The 18092-nt window shown below is 41.3% G+C and overlaps 1 protein-coding gene across 4 annotated transcripts in view; it reads right to left on the bottom strand.

The window, feature by feature from the left end:
- Positions 1 to 17681, bottom strand: part of ABCC4 (ATP binding cassette subfamily C member 4 (PEL blood group)) — a 274791-nt gene extending 257110 nt beyond the window's left edge. For 2 of the 4 annotated variants that reach the window (XM_072622110.1, XM_072622113.1), the window contains exon 1: positions 16948 to 17239. In XM_072622110.1, the coding sequence (XP_072478211.1) occupies positions 16948 to 17033 (86 nt within the window). In that variant the 5' untranslated portion in view covers positions 17034 to 17239. Of the gene's footprint in view, positions 1 to 16152; positions 16437 to 16947; positions 17240 to 17646 lie in introns of those variants that run through there. The other 2 variants (XM_072622112.1, XM_072622111.1) reach the window with 2 other exon arrangements.
- Between the last annotated feature and the right edge of the window lie 411 nt (positions 17682 to 18092).

Below are 18092 nucleotides of genomic sequence, written 5' to 3'. Positions count from 1 at the left end.
TGAGCAAAAAGGTACTGGATATGTACCTTTTTTGAATTGAAATGAATTAGTGAGGTCAAAGAAAAAATATATAAACAAACTATAACAATAAGACAATTTACGAACACTCGTTGTATGCACAAGCTGGCATAATAAGAGAATTCCTCAAATCACAGATCAAGAGCTAAAAGAAACCTCAAGAACCTCTTCATTTTAAAGATGAAGGAAATGAGGTCCAGGGAGTTTACATGCTTTCATTAAGACCATACAAGCAATAAAAACATCACCAGGAGCAGTATTTTGAACTATGTTTCTGACTCCAAAGCCATGCCCTTTCAAAGACACCATACCACCTTCTAATTAATATCCACTGAATTAAGCATACAACTAAAAACCCTAGGGGAAAAAATCAATAAAATCATAACCACTAAGTAAACAAAGAGAAATTCTGAACATCATAACAAAATTGGAGGGAAAAAAAGACTCCTGCTATAATAAAATTGAGGTTTGTCATAAACTCCAATAAAATAAATTATTAGCTAATCTTAACCTAAAAAAAGGAGAAAGTAAGCCCAAGTTATGAAAACCAAAATTTGAAAGGGGAAATTCACAGATACATACAAAGATCAGAAACAACTTCTCAAATTAAAATGAACAAAAATGATGAATAGGGAATTGACAGCCAAAATAAGTAAGGTAATAATAATACCAAATGGCCTTTGATCATCTCAAGTCACCTGACTCACATAAACTACATCCTTAGGTATGGAAAGAACTAACATATTGTAATCCAGGAGCTCCTGCCAGATTTCAGAAAGATTACAGAACAGTGGTACCAAATTTTGGCCAAGAAAGGCCAGAACCAGGCTAAAATGTAATTGGGAAATGTCTAGCAAAATGAATAAAAATACAATATAACCTGGACAATGTTAATTTGAGGTTTTCTAAGTCAATATGCTGCCAGCAGGGATACATTTCTATTTGTTTAAAAAATAAATAAAAAGACAATGCAACAGAGAAAATATGAATTTGTGGTTTTCTAAGTCAATATGTTGCCTCCACAAAGATCCATTTCTCTTGGAGTTTAATATCACTGCAGGCAGGAAAATTAAGACAGGATGAAAAAAGGGCAATTTTGTCCCAATTTTCAAAAAACAGAGTTTTACAAGTCAATGAACTTGATTCTGGTTCCTGAGCAAACTCTAGAGAAGATGATTTTTTTAAAATGGTTAGTGAACAACAAGAAAGGGAAGTAAGGGGTGATTACAAAGGACCAGGATAGCCTCATCAAGAACAGATCATGGTCAGAATATAACCTCCTTTTCTTTTTGCACAGGTTCACTAAACTAGTAAATGCAGAGAATTTCAATTTAGAAACAACATAAATATAATTTATATATTTAATTATAATTCATAATTTAATTAGATTTTTAGCATGCAGACACCTGGCTTGAATGGTAAGATGATTAAAGATTCCTGAGATCCAAGAATAAGTTGTTAATGGCTCAGTGTCAACTTGGCAGGGTTTCTAATGGAGTGTCACAAAGATCTAAGCTTGGCTCTGTGCTACTTAACATTTTTATCAGTAACTTTAGTTAATGTAGATGACATTACCATTAAATTTGCAAGTGACCTTAGGGGTGGGGGCTGTGAGCCTTACAGAATAAAAGATACAGTAAAAATGCAAAAACATCTTGACAGATTTGAGCAGAGGGTTCTCAAACTTTCTGGTGTCAGGACCCCTTTACCCTTTTAAAAATTACTGAGGTCCCCAAATAACTTTTGTTTATGCGGGTAAGATAAAAAACTTCTTAGTATTATTGTGAAAATATTTTTGACTTTACTGACACTTCTCACTCCTTCACTCGCACCCCACCTCCCACCCCCAAGGGTCTCAGAAACTCCAAGGGAGTCCCTAGGCCACATTCTTGGAACTGCTAGTTGTGAGCAGAGATGTAAAACACAGTTCACTGAAGCCAAACAAATATAATGGTAATATGTGGCTTTCTAAGTCAACAAGCAGGTAGCCTCATTCTATCTGAGTTTGACATCACTGGGCTACAGCGATGAGCTATAAATCTACGATGAAATTCAAGGACAAATGTGAAAACAAACTGCTGGGTTCACAGCTTCACAAGTACAGGATGGAATCAGTATGGTTAGAAAGCAGTTGGAGAAAGTTTTGGGAATTTCTAGAAAACTAAAAGCTCACTGAGACAGTGGTATAATGTGGTGATTAAAAAACTAATATGATCTTGGGCTGGACACTGAGAGAGGCATGACCACATTTGGAGTGCTGCGTTCAGTTCTGGGTACCACAGTTTAGGAAGATGGTAAAGATGGTAAAGAGAAAAGGGGAACTGCTTTCATGTGGAAGAACAACTGAACTCCTCAAGAGAGGAGGAACACATGGAAGTTACAATGTGGAAAATTTTGGTTTGATGTGAAGATATACTTCCTAACAATTAGAGCTGTCCAAAATTGGAATGGGATGCCTCAAAGATCTTCAAGCAAAGGCTGGATAATCAATCACTTGTTAGGCATGTTACACTATTAAAACGAACAATTCTTTTCAGGTATGGGTTGTTAGAGTTCCCTTCTGTGATACTGTACTACTCTGCCCATAATATAGCAACTTGAATGAATACTTCTTAAAATCTGAAATACCCAAGATTAACAAAATAATATGGTTTCGAAAAACTGGAGGGGGGGGAATTTTTTCATTAAATAACTCATAAAAAGCAGACCCTTAAAGATCTGTAGGCAACTGGCATAAATAAAACTTAAGGACACGTGGTTAAAGGGTATAAGAAAACACTTTCAAAAGAAGAAATGCAAACCATTATGACCATTAAAGGAAAAAATGTTCGAAATCACTAACACTCAGGAACTCAGAATAAAACCAGTCTAGCACGAGACCACGTCATACTCATCAAGCTAGCATAAATCCGAATGGATAAGAAAACCTATTGTTGAAAGGGTTTTAATAAGGAAGTTTGAGCAAAGAATTGATTCCATTAATTCTGACAACCATCTGGAATTATTCAACAGGAATTTAAGTGCCTACCATGGACCAACTACTATGTATACAAAAGACGGAAACAAAATTGTTCCTTCTTTCAAAAAGTTTCCAACAGATATACAGACACATAGACAGACACACAGACAGACACACACAGATACAGACAGACACATAGACAGACATACACACAGATACAGACAGATAGACAGACAGACACACACACAGACAGACACACACAGATACAGACAGATAGACACACACACACACAGACAGACACACACAGATACAGACAGACAGATAGACAGACAGACACACAGACAGACAGATAGACAGATGAGAAAGTTTCAGAGTAGGCAGAGCAGTAACAACTAGGGAAATCAAGAAAAGCCTCTATGGCAGAAGGAAATGGCACTTGAGCTAAGCTTTGAGGGAGTTAGGATGCAAAAGAAGTGGAAATGGGGAGGGAAAGCCTTTCAGACAGGAAATGGAAGGTCCCGTATGGGGAAAAGCAAGCAGGCCACTTTTGCCAGAATGCAGACAGCATGATATACAACCATGCTAACTGGACACTCTACAAATTTATGTCATCTAAAACTGGGCTCTCACTACCATGTGGCAATCTTTTCGTGGTCCCTAATGGATTCTCTGCCTCCTCAAAGAAACTCTTCTAAACCTCTCTTCTTCAAACTTCCTCTCTGGCCTCTCATGATACTGCTCTCCTGGGTTTTCCTCCTTCCCATGACTTTCTCAATCTTCTCTGCTGGTTCATCATCCCTATCGCATCCCTAACTCTGGCTGTTCCCAATGACTCTATCCCAGGACTCCTTTCTCTACATACACGCTTACTGACTTCACTGATTCTCAGAGCTTATCGTCTCTATGCAGATAAGTCTACATCGATATAATCTCTCACCAAAGCTAACACAATCCTGTGAGAGACGCAGCTGGCTGAATGTTAGCTGGGTAACTCACCTCCACCTCTCCTGTCTGCCTCCCCCTCCCCTCCCTTCTGCTCTCCAAGGAAGGTAAACTTGGATGGCCAAAACATGCCCAGTTGACTTGGGTTTTACTGGCTCCTTTCCTATCTCTTCTCCTCTGTCCTGTCCTGTCCTCTCCCAAAACCTTAAACCTACTGCACTCTGAAACTGGGACTCCATTGTGGCCCTACCTGAGAGATCCTCAAGCCACTCCTAGCTAGAGAATGATTATCAATAGTAACTGTTGCTGTTTCCCACCCAGGTCTTCTACTTGACCTCATTAAAGGGGCCATGCCCTGGCTACTTCTTAAACAGGCCTATTCAATGAAGGGGCGGTGTTGCCTCATTCTAAGTGAGTGCCAGCACAGACCTTTGCCTAAAGGGCCCAAGGTCTCCCAGTGCATCCTGGGTCATCTCCAGTCATCCTGATGAATATCTATCTGGTCACTGGATTCAGATGGCTCTGGAGAAGTGAGGCTGGTGACCTGCACAGCCCTCCCTCCCTCAAAACAAAGTCAAGTGCAAGTCATGTCATTATTTCTCTGATGGCATGGTCTTCTTCCACAACAAAGGACAAACACACACATCTCATATTACCAGCTGCTTATTAGACATTTCAAACAAATTATATTCCAAACAAACCTGAAACTTGACATGTCCAAGATAGAATTTATTTTCATTCATCCAAACTATTTCTGTTGAAGGTATAACCATTTTTCCAGTCTCTCATGTTTCCAACCAGAAGAGTTATCCCAGACTTCTTAAATATCCCTATCCATCCATTTTATCCAATTGTCTAATGTAATTTTGCCATTTCTATCTTTATGGCATCTCTTGCAACCAATCCCTTCTCTCTACTCACATAGTCAATTAGTTCAGATGCTCATCAGCTCTCCTTTAGCTTCTACATTGGCCTCCTAAAGTTGCTTTGGCTGCCTCACTCTCTCCCTGCTCCAATACTCTCTACCCAGCAGCCCATGTGATTTCCCTTATGCACAGTTCTGACCGTTTCACTCATTATACTGCAGAGGCTTCTGATTGCCCCTAAGGTCAAGTATATCCTCCTCTGTTTTATCTTTTAAAGCCTGACCCGGTCTTTCCAGACTTCCCTTCCCTAACTGTTTTACCTTCTCCATGTTCCACAGTCATACCTGAATGCACTCCCTCCTCAACTCCAAATAAGATAAGGGCCCCTTCCTTCAAGACAATTCAACATTAGGCTTCCTCTACATGAAGGCTTCCCTCATAATAAAACAGCTACATTTGTACAGCACCTCCTGTGTGCCAGGTCCTGTGCTAAGTGCTCTTCAAATACCGTCTTGTCTGATCCTCAACAAGCCTGGAAAGCTCGTGCTATTATTATGCCCATTTTACAATTGGGGAAACTGAGGCAAGGAGCAATTAAGTGACTTGTCAAAGCTCACATAGCAAATAGGTGTGTGGGAACAGATTAGAACTCAGGTCTTCTTGATTCCAAGCCTGGCATTCTATCTACTATGCCACCTCGATGATTCCCACAAGCTTCTGGTATTCTTACCATTAGATATACTTACCATATAGATATACTGATATATGTATACATATATATAAAGGTATATATGTGTGCGTGAAAAATATACATATAGATCCGTATCCTGTCTCTTCTAATAGTCTGTAACTTGGATTGTAAGGATTACTTCATTTTTTTTTTTTTGTACCTGAATCCCTACCACCTAGAACAGTGCCTGGAATACAGTAAGCAATTAGTATTTGTTGACTGATTGGCTGACTAGAACAATAAGAAAATTCACTAAACTGCTCATTCCCTTTTGACCCAAACATCTCACAACTAGGACTATATCAATGAAAAAGTGAATGAATAAAAAGCACTTAGTCTGTGACAAAAATCATAATAAGCATGGAAATACAAGCAAAAAAAAAACACCTTGAGACCTACTCACAAGGAGCTCATACTCTACCTGGGGAGAATATATGCAAAAGATCAATTGCAGATGAATGGAAAGATGCAGACATCCTAAGGGTACAAAAGTAGGGGGAGATGGCAAGGCCTATGGATCCTTGGCTTATGTCACTAGGTGCAGAGAGGCCTTCAGGGCACAGAGGTGAGGCTTAGAAAAGGCCTCCTTCCTCAACGGGGAGAGCAAATGGTAAGGTTTGGTGGTGCTTTACCTCACCAAAAGGAATGGTGATTGTTGGTGACTCCCATCTTATCAAACCTTGGTGAGTAGTCAAGCAATCCACATAGGTTCTAGGCAGTTCTGACTACAGGATGAAGAGATAAGAGCCCGTGGACAGTTGGGTGAAGGAGCAAGTACAGCATCAGGTCTGGAATGCAGAAGATCTGAGTTCAAATCTGGCTTCAGATCCTTCCTAGTGGTATGACCCTGGACAAGTAACTTAACCTCAGTCTACCTCAGTTTCTTCATCTGTGAAAGAGGGATAATAGTAGTACCTACCTCCCAGGGCTGTTGTGGGGATCAAACAAGTTCCTGATAAGTAAAGTATATCATGGTGCCTGACACATAGCCATTATATAAATGTTAGTTATTATTAATTACCCCTGAGGGTGGCAGGTCTCCACACTCTCTCAAGATAGGTTATGGGACAGCCTAGAAGAGAAGGAGGCAGACACCCTCAGATTTCCAAAGGAGTCCATGAGAGCAAGAACAATATACACAAAGTATTATTTTTGATAAAAAGTTAAAAATGGGATACAGTATTAATGTCATAATACAAATAAGATGGCACTTTGAATTTTGCAAAATGTGTCTTCTGAAGCACACAATAAGGTACCCGTATTATTAACTCCGTTTACATACAAGGAAACGGATTTAAGGAGTGCAGGTGATTTGTTCAGTTTTGTCATTCATAAAAAGGAGATTATAAATATAACCACACAGTAACAATGAATGAAGAAAAAAAATTACATACTGTGATCGCAGAGGATAAGAAGGCAAAGAAATTCTACAAAGAACCCATTATGACTTTCAAAATTAAGTCAACGTAAACTTTGATGCTGAGGGATTTCGGTGAAGAGATGATATTAGAAAATAAGGTTCAGGGAGCAAGCAAGAAATGAAAGACCTTACAAAGGCTTAGGGCCTACATGGAAATCTCATAGTCTATAAGTAACTTTCAAGGAGAAAAAATAATTGAGATGCTAGCCATCCAAATACCAAACAGCCTCATGGAAAGTACCAATGTTTGTACAGCATTTTAACAGGTAGAAAGCCATGTGTTTACTAACACACATGTCATTCACAAATCCGTTGTACACTAAAGGAACCATTTGTTAGCAGAGAGATCAAAAAAAATACAAATAATAAAAGGAAAAGATATGGCACATAATTTAAACAACTCTAAACTGAACTATCTAACCAAGTTATTAATTAGTATGGAAAATTCTATACTCAGCAGGACTCTGTTGATCATTTTAACTGTTTTTTTCTTTTTTTGTTATATATTGCGAGGGATGGCTCATTGTGTAGCAAAAAGAAATAAATGTGTTGTAAAAACAAAAAATAACAATAAAAATTAAAACCACCCTCAAGAAAAGGTTCTTAAACATTTACTGATACTTTCCCTTCCCCTTTCCCCCCAATATTGATATGGATCGAGTTACAAAACAATGCTGACTCTAATAATTTCCTAAAGAAATTTAACTGATAAAAGATCAAAAGAAGCTAGAACAGCAGGAAAACACCTGATCTCCTTGCCAAGCAGAGAATGTCAGCCAAGGGTAACAACAGTAGCCAAAACAAAATATAACTAAAAATTTTAAATTTTAAAAAATTGCTGCAATTCTTTTGAGTGAGCTCCCAAGTCTATTTAAAATAATATTCAATTGAAACACACACACACACACACACACACACACGAAAGTTGAATTCCTCAAAAAGGTACAACAAAAATTAATCTCTGGGAGAACTTTATTACAGTAAACTAGGTCAATTGCCTTTAATAAACTAGATAACAAAGCATTTTTGCAAAGTTTTACTGTTTTATCAACTATTAAGGTCTTTGTACTTCCTGACTTGTTCTAAGGCATGGAATCTCATAAACATTTTCTAGAATGCAGTGTGTTTAGGGCTCAAATAAAGATCACTCTTATTTAAGGGACAGTCAGAATATTTTATCTCCACACCATTTTGCAGGGTGGGGAGGGTTAAGGACCAAAAGAGTTGTAATAAATGTGCCATTTGGGGCTCAGATTGAGGAAGGTAAAGAGGACAGAGTTCCAAGATTCAACACTTTCAGGAAAGCTTCAGCCTTGCTTCTTAACCACCTCCACCACCTCCTGTACCAATCACCTCAGGCATCCCACACCTCCACCTCTAAGTTATCCCTTTCTTCCCCTTATCCCCTTTCACACTATTTCTGGAACCATAAACTCAAAATCAAATCAACTCTACTGAAGTTCCAGGGTAGGATGCGTCAACGTTCTCCCCAACAGTCCCATCACCCAGTAGTTTTCCGAACCAAAGTGTTCCTCTATCTCCCAACCCACCCAACCCCTGCCCCTCACAAGGTGTATTATCCCATCATCGTCCCACAAGAAGATAAATTCCTAGAGCTTAGGCAAGTCTTTGCTTTTGCATTCATGTCTCCAACATTTAGTATAGTGCTCAGCAAAAAGCAAGTGCTTAATAAATGCTCATTTCATTCCTAAATGGGGTCATGCCAGGGAATTAGTAAAAGAGACAGGGTAGTACTCTGTGCCCTGTCACCAGCTACATTAAAACCTCACTAATCAGGCAAATTGGGAAGAAAGCCAGACTCGATGAGTGAAAAATCTCAATTATATAATCTTTTAAAGAAACTCATTTTTATTTCTTTCAAATGCATACAATAACTTGACCTAGGCTAAAAAACAATTTTCCAGCAGAACTGCTTTGAGGAATCATTAGCAATTTTCATTAGTGTATAAAAGGACAAAATGAAGCACTGCAGAGCTCAGCTTAAAATTCTCAATTTCTTCTACAATCCAAAGAAAGAAAATTTTGTTCTTACTCTGTTCTCTAAATAGGTAAATGTTACCCCTGAAAGAACCACACTTATCAAACTCATTGTCTATTCTACCATTTGTCTACTGTTTTGCATAACTAGCAATCTATTTTCTCACCTGTGAAATGAAGATGAAAAATATCATTAGGCATTGTCTCAAGAGATTATATGTAATAAGTATCAAGATTATTCCTATTCTAAATCAAGATATAAAATATATTCAGCTCAAATCATATTATACTCACACATGCTCATCTTCTGTTAATATATTTCTTAGTTTATCTCCCCCACTCTGAATAGCCAGGGCTTTCCTCTCTCTTCTATCCTTCTTCCTCTAGAGGTCTAATATAGTAGATACTCTACGACACACCCTAAATGCTTGCTCACTAATGACCATGCAAGACCATGCTAGAACTTTATATCTTTAGGTAGCAACTACTATCATGGACCTCCATTTGCAAACATGGGGAACGTTCAAAAATATTTTATTAGTTTGTTCTTGTTTTTAAATACTCAGATAATATAACCACTGAGGGTTATATAAGGTTAAAAGTTTCATGGTTCTGGGGAAAAAAGAAAAAAAAACTATGGTAGAGGCATACGATGGTAGTTGCCCTTCAACACCTAGTCCCATGTCTTTAAAATCAGAGAAAAACCTCTTACACCATGAATTAGTGTCTGTATTCTGTACAGAACTTCTTGCACGTTGCTGATTTTAATAGTGAAGAAGCTTCATTTCAGAGAGACAAAAGGTGGAATTACTGGGGCCTTTAAAGACAAATTTTGAAGACCAATAAACACCTTAAATTCATGTTTGCAAAATAAGAGACCATCATCCCTAGAGTTCTCGTTAGTTTAAAAGAAGCAGAGGGTGGAATGTGGAAACTATAGCCCATGACCATGAGTTCATTTTTTGAGGAAATGCTGGAATATATGATTAAAATGATAGTTTGTTAACATTTAGAAAGGGAATCAGTGATTATGAAAAAGGCAGGATAGTTTCATCAAGAACAGGTCAATCCAGATTGAACTTCTTATTTTGACAGAGTTAATCAGGGGAGGGGCATTTTTTCCAGCTATTTTGTGTTATTTTATCTTTAAGAAAAACTATTTTTGTCTCAGCAGTCTATCTAGACTTTAGAAAAGCATTTGTTACTATTACACTAAATTTAATGTGTACTTTTTAAAACCATATGTAGTTCAGTTTCACATAACGATCCAATCTTCTTTTTCTGTTTACTGACCACTGAAAAGTTCCTATTGAGGTTCTAAGTTCATGATTAAAAAAAAAAAGTTTAAAATAAAAGAAAAGTTATTGACAAAGTCTCATGTGCTGCCCTTAGAGAAAAGATGAAGTAGTTCAATGATCAAATTCAGAATAGTAATTTAATGATTTGATGTTAACTTAGAGGAGGTCTCAACTCTTCAACTCAAATATGCCCAAGGAATTTCTCCAGAAACCATGCTGTTTTAACATTTAGATCCACAACTCTGATGAAGCGTAGATGGCATGCTCTCAAATGTAAAGACAAAACAAAACCAGGGAGGGAAAGCTAACATGATGGATGACAGACTCAGATTCCAAATGATCTTGACAAGTTAGAACAATGGGTTAAATCTAATAAGAGAAACAAATATCTACACTTGAGCTTAAAAAATCACTTTTATAATAATGGGCAGGGAGTGGCCAGACAACAGTTTAGAAAAGTTTAGATGGAGTTTAGGTTGCACAACAAATTCATTATCAGTCAATAGTGTGACTGGGTAGACAAAAAAAAGCTACAAACTTAGGCTACATGGAAAGCCATTGTGTCCACCCAAATGAAATCACATGAGAAGACATAAGAAGAGAAGGACATTATTAAGCTGGAGAGCATTCAGGAGGGTAAAGGATGACTTGAGGCCCTGGAGACTGGTCTATACTGAGGATACAAAAGTGGAGTTGAGGATGTTTAATGAGGAAAAGATTCAGGAGAGAAATAATAATCTATCTTCAAGTTTGTGAAGGATTATCAAATAGAAAAGAGACATCCTTCCATAGGAAAAACTACAGAGATGTTTTAAAGAGGAATATTCAATATTGATATAAAAAAGAACTTCCTCATGATTACAGCTATCCAAAAGTAATATAGGTTGTCTTGGGAAAGGTTTGGTGCCCGTTCACTGAAAGTCTTCAAGTAAAAACTAAAAGACCTCTCAGTTATGTCACATAGGGTATATTCCTAAGGTATGAGTTGGATTAGATGGTCTTTAAAAGTATGAGTTCAATTCTGGGCATCAATTTCTAAGGATATTTTGACAAGCTTTTAAAGCATCCAAAGGAAAGTAGCCAGGACAATGAACCTACTTTTACATGTGTGGCAGTACTACCATACGGGGATCAAATGAAAGAAATGGGGATGTTTAGCTTGGTGAAGAAAAGATGCTGGGGGGACAGGACACTGGCCTTCAAATATCTGAAGGACTGGCATCTGAACAAGGATGCTTGGTCCCAGAAGACAAGACTTAGAAGCAGTGAGTAGAAATTATAGAGGCTGATGTCAGCTCAACGTAAAGAAAAATCTATTAACATAATCATAACTGTCCAGAAGTGGAATGGGATGCCTGAAGAGGCATTAAATTTGCTTTCCCTTGGCCTTCAAGCAAAAGCTGAATAACTATCTGTCAAGATATTATAAGGATATTCACGTACACATATGGGTTGAACCGGGCAGTTAGGTGGTGCAGAGGACAGGGTCAAAAAGACTCAGTTGCTGAGTTTAAATCTGGCCTCAGACACTTACTATCTGTGTGACCCTGAGCAAGTCACTTAACTGTTTGTGACAGTTTCTTCATCTATAAATTGACCTAGAGAAAGAAATGGCAAACCATTCCAACATATTTGCCAAGAAAACCCCCAACAGCGTCACGAAGAGTCAGACATGTCCAAAAAATGATTCAACAATGGGTTTCAACTCAGATTCTGTCAAGTTCTTAATTTGTTTCAACCATTATGTTTCCTTTCAAATCTATTGTACTTCTTCATAGAGTTTCCCAGAGTATGTTCCCTGAAACCAGGGATATTATCTATATGATCATAAATTTTTTAAGCTGAAAGAGCTCACTCTTGAGACATTAAAAGGACCTGTTCAAACTATTTTCAAGTTAGAAGGGACTTTAAATTATACAGTCCAATTCCCTCACTTTATAGATGAGAAAACTGAACTACAGAGAGAAGCGAGTTGCTTAAAACCACCAAAAATAAATAAGATCCAATCAAAAATTTGAATCCACTCCTTCCGGATTCCAAATTTAGCATTCCCTATTCAAAAGTCAACCTACAGAGAAATGTCAAAATGTGCTGATAGGATTGGTTCTGGGTACTGTATCAACCAATAAGCATTTACAGATCACTTACTATGTGCCAGACACCGTATTGGAATGTGATACAACTCAAAGGAAATTCTTTAATCTTGTTAGTAACACCAATGAGGGTTCATTTTCAAAGACATCCAATGACATCATCAGGTGAGGTCTTGACTTTTCAATGAATTGCATTTCAGTGGGGCAGAATTGCCCAAAGTCATCAGCCTCACTCTCTCTTCCCAAGTCATTTGAGTCCAGTGTCAAGATCAGTCAAGATGGCTAGCATTGTATAGGACTAGAAATCAGCTTGACTTTTTTTTCTGGAGAAGCGGAAAGAAACAATATATTCTCAGAAGAAAATATACACATTCAGGTGTCCAAATGTCCAAACAAAACATTCATATGTATGATTAAAAGGAAGAAACTAAGTTTATGATGGCAGAGAAATATCAGAGACATATTGGGTCTCCAGATGCCTTCATATTCTCATGCCTTTTTCGTTTTTGTAAAAAGTATACAACTGCATAAAAGTAACTCAAATTTCTCACTAATCTCAGTACTGAGTTTTTTAAAAACTGTTCATCTCTAGAAAAAAGAAAATTCAAGAAAAGATACACACAAATGAAAACAAAAATGATCACAAGTTTGAAAGTAGGCTTATAAACTCAAGCTGAAAAATTATTACTCGTATCATTCAGACTGGGAAAGTTAAAATATTCAGCCTTTGAGCATATGGAGAGATATTTTAAAATGTGGTCTCTTACTGACAAGGGGCAAAAGTATCAGTAAAAAGGATGTATGTTCAGTTTTAGAAAGAAAATCTCTCCTAGGCCTGAAACACTGGAATATGATATCAAAAGTGGGTTACAAATTACTTTTCGTAAACTTCAAAATAGGTACTCTTCTATAGTTCATCTATAGTTCATCTAAACATGACTTATTCAACAATAGCCATTTACATTGACTAAAAGGTAGAGAGGTTCCAAGTTTCAACTATGATGTGGCAGATGTCCTGGCTGGGCAGTGAATACTTTTTGGGAGGGGAAAAAAAACTACATTTGAGGGGAAAAGATCACAACAAGGAGAAGAAAACAATAGAAAAACCTTTCTTCCTGCAGTTTCTTTTGACCCACACTACTGGGGTCTGGAATACACACACACACACACACACACACACACACACACACACACACACACACACACATATGCATAGCATGCTCAAAGAGTGGACTGTCTTTCTAGAGAGACCTCTGGGTTTACATCCTTCCGACATGAGGAGGCCCCCTAATACCTGAAGAAGATGGCGATGGCTCTCCAGGGAGGTTGTGAAGTGGTGTCACTTCAAATCTCTGGAGAGAGGCCACACCAACTCCCTGTCTTGACAGGTTGACCAATGTCATCAGCTGTCTGCTAAGAAGACTTGGTGAGCATTTCCCAAGAGAAGGAAGCATTCTCTAAGTGAAATCCATCTCCTCTGTCTATACTTCTTACCAATCTGGCTGTTTCAAAAACTTTTTCAAATAGCATTTTCTGAACATCAGCCAATAGGTGGGGTGATTTTATTTTACACAAGAGATTTCTACATATTTATTCACTGACCTTAATGATTAGCTACATAGTTAGTGATCTTCCTCTTAAGTTAAAAATACACCAGGAGAAGCAACCCAGGCAAATCAGAAGGATGGAAGACTTCCCTTCCCTCTCAAAGGCCTTTGGCATTTTTAAGTAGCACCTTAAGAACTATGTAAATAACTGCAGAGGCCAAACAGAAAACAATAAAATGTAGTGGTATTCCAAAAAGCAGCAAACACTCATGATCTGGCATAATGCCATGACCAAAAAGTAAAAAAATGGAAGTACAGAGAACTAACAGTGATCTTGTCTGATGGGGAAAAGTAATAGAAGATTAATGTCTTTCAGGCCACCTGGTCCTGGATCCTTATGAAGGTCACAAGAGTTGAGAGACAGAAGGAATCTTGGAGCACGCATGTCAAACAGGCTGCCCAAAGGAGACTAGAAAATATAATTGGGAAATAGTTAACAAATAAATACAAATTCAACAATAGCAATGGATAGCATTTTAAAACTAAGTCAATATGTGACCCACAGGGATTCTTATGTGAGGGATTAGTGGCCCCCATATCTATTTCAGTTTGACACCAGTGCTTTGGAAGATCATCTAGTCCAACATCTTTTACAAACCAGGAAACCAAGACTTAGAAAGTAAGAAGCAATAAGTAGGAACAGAGTTGGATTTTGAATCCGGGTCCTATGATGATGTCAGATTCCCTAGCCATCTGGCCAATGCCACTTACCCTTCATGTCCCAAGTTTCTCCAGTTGTAATAGGGAAACGGGGGTTAGGAAACAAGGGGAAGTCCAGTCAGAGGATCAATATGTCCTTTCACACTTTAAAATCCTTTGATTTCAAAACAGTGTGGCAGCCACCTGTTTCACACACATTTCATCACAGCCACTTGTGTGTCACCTTGCAAAGTGTAAAAGCCCCACAAAAATCCATTTCCACCATGGATTCCACCACAATGGCAGCGACTGCCCACTGAGAACTAATCACTCTGATGTTAAAAAAAGAAAAAGTTAAAAAATGCCGTTAATTGTTCCCCTGCTACCCTTTAACTAATGACAAAGATAAACAATCAAAAGATCTCACAAAAAGAAAAACTGTATTTAGGGCCAAGTGTCTTTGAGTATGAATTCTTATCAGGCAATCACAGGCAGAAACTACTAAGGCTACATTGTATTCTTAGAACGTTTCCATTCATAAAACTGATCGCTTTTTAGCTACATTTAATTTACCACATCCAGATACCATCTCAGATGCCACTTTTGTACAGAAGGAAGACAGCTGTCCTGCCAGGAGGGGCACAAATCAGGCAGACCGATTCGATCTGGAGTACTTAAAGGCAACCTCAGATAAGCTCACACCTGCTTCTTTTAGATTTCAGCCAAGGACAATTCAGGCCGTGGCTCAGTGCCCAGGAGTTCAAAAATCTCCAGGCACGTCCCTTAACCCCGCTTGCCTCAGTTTTCCCACTTGTAAAACGAGGTGGAGAAGAAAATGGCAAACTACTTCAGTATCCTGGTCATGAAGAGTCAGATATGACCGGAAACAACGGCGAAGGGCAATTTAAACAACTGAAAAAACCCAACTTGATGACCACAGGGGAGCCAGGGCTAAGGACCGCCGGGTGCTCAGTTGTTTTCTTTCTGTTTCATTTGTATCTCTTTTACTTTGGACTCGGCTTCCTTCCTTCCTTCCCTTCTTCCTCCCTTCCCTCCCTCCTTCCTTCCCTCCCTCCTTCCTTCCTTCTTCCTTCCTTCCCTTCTTCCTTCCTTCTTTCCCTCCTTCCTTCCCTCCTTCCTTCCTTCCTTCCTTCCTTCCCTCCTTCCTTCCTTCCCTTCTTCCTTCCCTCACTCATTCCTTCCCTCCCTCCTTCCTTCCTTCCTTCCCCTCTTCCTTCCTTCCCTCCCTCCCTCCTTCCTTCCTTCCTTCCCCTCTTCCTTCCTTCCCTCCCTCCCTCCTTCCTTCCTTCTCTTCTTCCTTCCTTCTCTTCTTCCTTCCTTCCCTTCTTCCTTCTTCCTTCCCTCCCTCCTTCCTTCCCTCCCTCCTTCCTTCCCTCCCTCCTTCCTTCCTTCCCTCCTTCCTTCCTTCCCTTCTTCCTTCCCTTCTTCCTTCCTTCCCTCCCTCCTTCCTTCTCTCCTTCCTTCCTTCCCTTCTTCCTTCTTCCTTCCCTCCCTCCTTCCTTCCCTCCCTCCTTCCTTCCTTCCCTTCCTCCTTCCTTCCTCGCTCTTTGTCCACACTTACTCAAAGTGGAGTAAAGGAGGCAAAAAAAGGGCCAGTGTCCGGAGAGGGGCCGTCCAGAAGAGGACAGAGCGCTGACTTCATTGAACCAGAGATCGGCATTTATTCCAGCTCCTCTCCATTCACCTTGGCACCCTCCTTTGGATACACCAAACCCCCTTCGGAACAGCATGCACACTCACGCCACCTCCCCAGTCCCGGTCCCACACCATCAGCACCCTCAGCAGCTTGAACCCATCCACGCAACCTCCGCTTACAGCCAGCAGTTGATATTAAGTGCCCAGCAACCTCTCTATACGTCCTGGATCTTAATCCGCGCGCGCATCACCACGCACACACACGCGCGCACCCCCAGGCCCTGGAATAACGGTCCCCCTCTGTGCCCCCGCACGCCAGAGCACTTCCTGAAGCTCGGGCGGGCGGACGGGGGCATGGGGACACCCGCCAGTCAGCGCTGCCGCCGGGGCTGGCCCCTGGGAGACGGGCGCAGCGGGCACCCCCGGGCAGCGAACGGGGAAGCAGAGAGAGGTGGGCTGCTCCCCCCCAGCCCGAGGAAGCCCCGGCAGAGGCATCCATGAATGGCGGACGCTGCGCCCCTTCCCGCCCCTCCATCACCCCCAAACAGAAGAGCAGAAACGCCCCCCGGGGCAAAGAGCGGCCCGCGGCGCGAGGCCCAGGGACGGCCGGGCGGGGGCAGCAGGGGCCCAGCGCCGGGGGTCTGCCAGGGGCACCGCGCCGGGGGTCTGCCAGGGCAGCGGGACGGAGCCCCCGCGCGCACGCACGCACGCACGCACTCACCAGAAGAACAAGCGGGAGCAGAAGTTCGCGTTCTGCAAAGGATTGGGCTTGGCGTCCACCTGGTACACCGGCTGCATCCTGGCCATCCCAGCGACCCCGCGCCCCCGGCCGGACCCCGCGAGGTTGCTCCTGGGCCCTCCGTCCGCCGCCGGCTACGAGCGCCCCAGAGGACCGGTTCGGCTCCCGGAAGCCCGAGCCCGGCGACGCGCCTCCGTCCCCGCCTCCCGGCCCGAGGCTCCGCCCGGCTGCTCCAGCCTCAGCACCTCGGTGCGCGCTCGCTGCTGGAGCGTGCGACCTCTCGGGGGGAGCGGAGGCCGCGGGCGGGGAGGGGGGGCGGGAGCGGAAAGGGGCAGGGTCTGGGGCGGGCTGCCCACGCCCACTGACCGCCGCCGGGAGTGCCCCAAGCTGTCACGTGGCCTTGCCGAACTGTCCGGCCCTGGGACGAATGTGGAGGGACCCCCGCGTGCCCTCACCCGCTGGCCACAGGGCTTGGACTTTCTTGTCCGGTCCTGGGAACAACACTGCCCAGCGCCCACCCCAGGAGAGAACCCCTGGGAGATGGAGAACTGGCCAGATGGCAGAGGCAGAGCTTGGCATCTGGGAGGAAGCCTTCGGGGAGGCTCCACTGCCGTGCCCGAGGGGGTCCTGCCGGAGGCGCCGGGCTTTCTTTGTGTGGATGGAGCGCTTGGAAGCACTTACCTCTTTGCTGCCCTCACACCGGCCAAGTGTATATTCTCCTATCAGAAGTACGTGGCGCCCTGTGCGTGCCACCCGCGCGTCTTCTGCTTTATCTTTCTCAGTCGTGAATTATTTTGAACATGACAAGTCACCTTGCCAGACACTTAACCTCCCTGGTTCTCTGTCGGCAACAGAGCTGCATCCATTGCAAATCAGCGACTTTTTTTAAAGTTTAATAGTATTTTATTTTTTTCCCCAGTTAAATGTCAAGACAATTTTTAGCATTCATTTTTACAAGATTTTGAGTTCCAGATTTTTCTCCCTCTCTCCCTCCTTCTGAAAATGGTAGGCAGTGTGATGTAGTTTATACATGTGCTATCTTGTAAAAAAAAAAAAAATTCTGTATTAGACACAGTTGTGAAAGAAATAGATCAAAAGGAAAAAAGCATGAGAACGAATAAAGGAAG

Source organism: Notamacropus eugenii, chromosome 6 (genome assembly GCF_028372415.1).
Source record: "Notamacropus eugenii isolate mMacEug1 chromosome 6, mMacEug1.pri_v2, whole genome shotgun sequence".
NCBI classification, from domain to species: domain Eukaryota; kingdom Metazoa; phylum Chordata; class Mammalia; order Diprotodontia; family Macropodidae; genus Notamacropus; species Notamacropus eugenii.
This window is presented reverse-complemented; position numbering and strand designations above follow the sequence as displayed.